Raw genomic sequence first — 6526 nt, 5'->3', positions numbered from 1 at the left:
TTATTTAAAAAATATATATATTATTTATATATATTATTATCATTTTTTTAATTCATAGACTGGCGAGAGATCGATCCTCGCAGCGTGTCTTGTGACCATGACGACAGGCGTTAAACATCACAGGCTGCAGTGGAACGAGATGAGTCATTTGGTGTTTTTCACACATCAACCATAAACTCTCATGTCTGCCGATGTATGTTGTTATTTTTCAATTCAAATTCACCATCTCCACAGTGAAAACGAGTTTTGACTCCCCCTGTAGGTGACATCTTGACACTGCGTTGTTGTCTATGTAGTTTACAAATGACTTGGGAGTCGTTGCTTTGTGGCTGTTTCTTTGCAGGGTTCGCGCACTTTTTTTTAGCAATAGTTTTCCGTGACTTTTCAATGACTTCTCCATAACCTTTCATTGACTTTCCAAGATTGAAAATGGGTGCCATCCCACAGTCTTACATGAATGTCCATTTGTTTTGATTGCAAAGACTTTGGTCAAATAAAAAAACATATGCAGTTTGTTGCGACACGTCTTTCATTATCAGCATTTTGCACGTCTGTGGTCTGCGTCTTTCAGTAGCCAAAGTTTAAAGCTCTCCTTAAAAAGCCGCTCTGTTGTAACCTTCTTTCATACTTATCGATTTGAATTATTATTTGAGTAATGCTGGTTAAAAGAGAGGAAATGGTTGTATTCTGTAAGGGCTTTTTTGTTGTTCACGTTTTGGTTCACGCCTGCAGTACACACTTGCAGCCACTGTGTGGCATCGTTTGCACGTGAATTGTTGTCCCCTATAGGCGTCTCCTTTATTTACCATAAGAACGCCCCTTGAAGTGTGTTGCTTTGTGTTTTTAGCTTCTCCGTTAGCTTTTGTGTGTTAGCCGGCGAAACCCACACGCCAGGACTTAATGATCGTCTCTGTACGCCTTATTTGCATAAACGCAGTTAAATCATATCACACTCGTTGAAACTACACGTTCCTGGCATTTTGTCGTTGAATAGAGCTCAACATCCATGTGAGGACTGTAGGGTCGCTAAGCACGGTGCCAGTGATCTGCTTGTTTCCGCTTGACATTTCAGTGTCAATTTAAATTTTGCAATCGCACATTACATCAATGTTTTTATGTTTTTTTTACGCATCCAAAATATTATCCATGCAATATTTCCAGGACTTTTCTAAAACTTTACAGGAAATGTTGTTTTTCCATTAACTTTACGAGGACCTAGAAAATGCATTTTCAATTCGCAAAACTTTTCCGGGTTTTTGTGACCTTACAAACCCTGACTTTTGGGATCAATTTCTATCAAAAACAACAGGTGACTGTGATGGGAGGAGGGGCCCAAATTAAATTCTACCTCAGGCCCCATGAAGACTTTGGGCCGGCACTGCGTCCACAACTCCCTCTCTTTCTCTCTCTCTCTCTCTCTCTCTCTCTCTCTCTCTCTCTCTCTCTCTGTATCTACCTCTGCTTTTATCGGCGCGTGTATCTTTTGCGGACACACGTGTCCGGATGCCGCGGCCGAGCTGCGTCTAATCGAGGCAGCGCATGCGGCGCTTTGATTTCCTGTTCTCGGCTCAGTGAGACCTGAAGGCTCCATCACACTGAGCAGCGAACAACCACAGACTTCTGAAACTTCTGAAGTGATTTGTTGACGTGGAATCAATCATCCAAAAAAACATACATATGTATATTTATGTATGTATGAATATATATACATATATATGTATTCAGTGTGTGGGAAGTTGGAGGTTTTTCCATTTCTTTATTATTATTTGATCATATGTTTATACAATTTGACACCAATAAGCCTAATATTTCAATACATCTGCTGAAACTATTATTCTATCACAACCTGGTCCCTTTTTAAATGATGGAAATGTGTAATATTAAAAAATATATATATATAAATGTATGTACTGTATATATATATATATATTTGTATATCTGTATATATATATATATATATATATATATATATATATATATATATATGTATGTGTATATATGTATATATATATTTATATATATGTATATATATTTATGTATGTATATATATTTTTATATTTTTTATATGTATGTATATATATATACATACACACATATATGTGTATGTATATATATATGTATGTATATACACCCTTTTTAAATGATGGAAATTTGTATTAAAAAAAAATTTAATCTATGTCCCACTATTCAATGAAGATGATAATTATTGTGATTGTTAATATTTCACGTGACTTTATATATTTTAGGCAGCACTGGGAGATCCTTCTTCCTTCTGCTCTAGTTTTGATCATGAAGTGCTCAAGGAAAAAAATGAGATGCATTTTACCTTGTGAAATCCACTGGTGTTAACTGGAACAAAATAATAGTAAAAAAAAAGAGATTTCAGTGTGTTTTAGAGACATTTCAAATACGAGTATTACTTTAGTTAGATCACAATAGTATCATGAATAACAGTTGGTTTGCACTTTGGTCTTAGCTATGGTTTTTGTAGTGTTGATCGTTTCCTCTTCTGTACGCTTGAATCTGCACAGTTGTAGAGCTCAGAGTTTTCCTCTGTTTTAATTTACATACACACACAGTTATATTACAAATTGCCAGAATTGGTCAGAATGATTGTAAATGTCTTTCCTCTCCCTCTATCACTGTGTGAGTATCAGTGTCAGAGCAGCAGCTCCCTGTGGTGACTCCCTGTTTCCTCCTCTGTCTTCAGAGATTGATAATGAAATAATTCTACTGATTACTGCAGAGGAGGATGAGGAGGAGGAGACAGGCAGCTCATATGGAGGAGAGGAGTGAAATGTGGGATTATTGGGGTTATTATAAGACTTTGATTTGGCTGCAAAAATGAATGGAAGTCAGAGAAATGTACAATTTATACAGCTGTATAATGGGTTTAGACCTGGTTTTAAGGTTAGGGTTATAATAATGTTGAGGTTAAAGGTTAAAGGGAATTCATTATGTCTGAGTGTCCTTAGAATAATGCACGGAAGTGTGTGTGTGCATTTACTATCTTTCAAGTGTCTCCTAAAGTGGGCGGGGCCTCGTCCACTTGCACAGTGACACCTGCCTGTCTTCTCTGCACCTATCAGACAAGACCAGGGGGCGGAGCGTGTATCCTGACCAGCGCATGCTCCGCTGTCATCTTGTTAAAAAAACAAGGACCCTCCTCCTCCTCCTCTTCCTCCTCCTCTTCACCACTAACACTACATCTACATCAGCATCAGATCAGGACTCACACACTCACACACACTCACACTCTCTCTCTCAGCTGGATCTTCTTTTATTTCCTCTGAAAAGATCAGAGATGCCTCGCTCCTTCTTGGTGAAGAGTAAGAGGGCGCACAGTTACCACCAGCCCCGCAACTTAGAGGAGGACTACAGCAGCAGACTGGACTCTATTCTGGCGCACATCTGCTCAGGTATGCGCACAAACACATGCGTCAAAACAACTTCTTAGCTTCTGTGTTATTGTATTTTACTGAGGATCAACAACATTGTTTTTATGGTTTTAATTAAACATGAAAAATCAATTACAAATAAAAACAATTTTTTTTAATTTAGTTGCTTATTTTTCGTTGTAAAATGTTTGTAAATTATAAACACAACTCCTTTACAACGAAAAAAACAAACAAATAATGTGCAATTGTATTCATAAAGTGTGATAATAACTTACTTCATTTAATTGTGATGATTATTATAGAACATTGCAGCTGCGCAGTGATTTAAAAAACAAACAAAAAAAAAAACACCTTCCGTTTTTGTCGCGGTGTGTCCTCACAGAGGCGGACAAACTGCCGGATGACGCCGACGTGACTGCACACAGCTTCGGCTTCTCGCAGGACTTCGGCCCGCTGTCTCCGCTCAGCTGCGGCAGCAGCGACTGCGCCGTTTCCCCGGACTACGAGGATTTCTGGAGGCCTCCGTCTCCGTCTGCGTCACCGGGTACGAACACACACACACACACACACACACACACACACACACACACACACACACACACACCACACACACACACACACACAGAGAGAGAGAGGGAGAGAGAGAAAACATCACAAAGAAAACATACATTTAAGACCATAATAGTAATGGAAATAATATATGTGTTTTTCATATTTTATAAACGTTTAAATTGTAATAATTTGAAACAAGCAATAAAAGCAACGAAACAATGCAAATACAGAAGGTTAAATTACACGGAAATGCAATGAAATCACACATTAGAAGCATTTATGAACGAAAGTGAAGCAGAAAAACAAAGGAGGTGAAAAGTAAAGTCATCATTAAGTCATTGTTCATAGATCTATGTCTCCTAGATTCATTCAGTTTCATACATTTCCTATATATGTTCACATATACGGTGATTAAATTGCTGCATTTGCTTTTTCTTTCAATATCTAACTAATCAAATATGCGATTATCCGCTCAATTATCCACTGTTACCCCCTCCTCTCTTCCTGGTTTTCTGGAAATTCTTTCTTTCTTCCATCCATCCATCCACACACGCACCCTCTCAGCTGACTCTGTCTCTCTCTGTCATCCACAGTTACCTTGTTCCGGCCTTACGCGTGGAGTAGCTTCGTGGAGGAGCGGCCAGGCCTCAGGAGAACACCTCCCAGTCCCAGTCCTCCTCCTCCTCCTCCTCCTCCTCCTCCTCCTCCTCCTCCTCCTCCTCCTCCTGCGCCTCTGGTCCTGCAGCAGAGTCTACAGGAGGCTGGAGCTACAGCAGCAGCAGTGATGGCAACGTTCTTCAGAGAGCGTCAGAGTGCTGGTCTGTTCTCTGCAGAGCAGTTTATTCTGAGGGAGCAGCAGCAGCAGCAGGAGGAGAAGGTGAAGGAAGAGGTGTATGGAGGAGGAGGAGGAGGAGGAGGAGGAGACTTCAGGAGGAGACAGGCCGCCGCTGCTGCTCTGCTGTTTCCAGACCGAGGCCTGAACCAAAGCTCCTGCAGAGGGAAGACTCAGACTGAGCTGCTGTGTCCCAGTCTGATGCTGAGCGGAGTTTATAAATGCATCAAGTGCAGCAAGGTGAGGGGTCAGAGGTCAGCAGGCACGTGCAGGGGTCAAATAAATAAATAAAGTTGTACTTATAATATATGAAATCTTTTTTTTTCCAGGTGTTTTCGACTCCGCACGGTTTGGAAGTTCACGTGCGCAGATCACACAGCGGCACGAGGCCGTTTGCGTGCGAAATATGCGGCAAAACGTTCGGTCACGCAGTGAGTTTGGAGCAGCACAAAGTCGTGCACTCGCAGGTAAAACACCATCACTTTACTCATGCTCTTCTTCCTGTCACTGTCAGGAAGTATGACGTTTATATCCACTCACTCTCTCACTCTCTTTCTTTCTTTACAGGAGAGAAGTTTCGACTGCAAGATCTGCGGCAAAAGTTTCAAGCGCTCCTCCACGCTGTCCACGCACCTGCTCATTCACACCGACACGCGGCCGTACCCGTGTCAGTTCTGCGGGAAGAGGTTCCACCAGAAGTCTGACATGAAGAAGCACACGTTCATCCACACAGGTACGAGAAGAGAAGACTGAACCAAACCATAGAGTGTCCACAGAGAACATCGGTGATTGTAGAGCAGCGGATTACAGTGATCCAGCAGATTACCAGGTCCGCTGCTGCCTCCTGTGGTCACTTCGTGTCACTGGGGTCAACTTTAACAGGGGATTTCAAACGCCGAATTCACAGAATAAAACATTCAAACTGACTCACGGAGGCAGCGAGTGGATCAACAACTCCTGTGTGATGTGATGTTAAAATCACCGATTTTCTCTATGGACTTTGGTGCGGAGGAGCTGACCATGATATAATATATGATGATCAGAAAATACGTTTTTCTTTATGATAATTATATATGTATATATATACATACACATATATAGAGAGCTGAAACGATTAATCGATGAATCGATTATTAATCATTACTAAATTAATCGGCAATTATTATGATAATCGATAATCGGTTTGAAGCTTTTTTCATGATTAAAACAAGATTTCTGACTGTTTTAGCTTCTTAAATGTGAATATTTTCTAAGTTTCTTTGCTCCACATAACAAAGAAATCATTAAAACTGAATCACTTTGGTTTGTGGACAAAACAAGACATTCGAGAACATCGTCATTTCCAGGTTTGACGAACACTGATCAACGTTTTTTAACATTTTATGACATTTCATGGACCAACCGATTCATCGATTCATCGAGAAAATAATCGACAGATTAATCGATTATGAAAATAATCGTTAGTTGCAGCTCTACATGTATAAACACACATATATATAGTATAATTACAGTGGTGTTAAATGTGCCATGTTTCTGTATAATTTTCAATTCAGGCGAGAAGCCGCACAAGTGCCAGGTTTGCGGGAAAGCCTTCAGCCAGAGCTCCAACCTCATTACGCACAGCAGGAAACACACGGGATACAAACCGTTCGGATGTGACATGTGCGGCAAAGGTTTCCAGAGGAAGGTGGACCTGAGGAGGCACAAGGAGACGCAGCACGGACTCAAATAATCGGACATTTCA

The 6526-nt window shown here is 40.6% G+C and overlaps 1 protein-coding gene across 1 annotated transcript; it reads left to right on the top strand.

Annotated features, from left to right (window-relative positions):
• Positions 1 to 3304: 3304 nt before the first annotated feature.
• LOC310926165 (zinc finger protein Gfi-1-like) lies at positions 3305 to 6514 on the top strand (the record flags this gene model as incomplete). The annotated part of the gene is made up of 7 exons (XM_083888266.1): positions 3305 to 3419; positions 3781 to 3936; positions 4544 to 4621; positions 4784 to 5022; positions 5112 to 5249; positions 5350 to 5515; positions 6336 to 6514. 7 exons carry the CDS (start codon positions 3305 to 3307, stop codon positions 6512 to 6514), a joined length of 1071 nt encoding a protein of 356 aa, XP_083744392.1.
• Between the last annotated feature and the right edge of the window lie 12 nt (positions 6515 to 6526).

This window comes from Microchirus variegatus (assembly GCF_963457635.1).
Source record: "Microchirus variegatus genome assembly, chromosome: 4".
Lineage (NCBI taxonomy): Eukaryota > Metazoa > Chordata > Actinopteri > Pleuronectiformes > Soleidae > Microchirus > Microchirus variegatus.
Note: the sequence above shows the minus strand (reverse complement) of the source record. Positions and strands in the feature narration are given on the sequence as shown.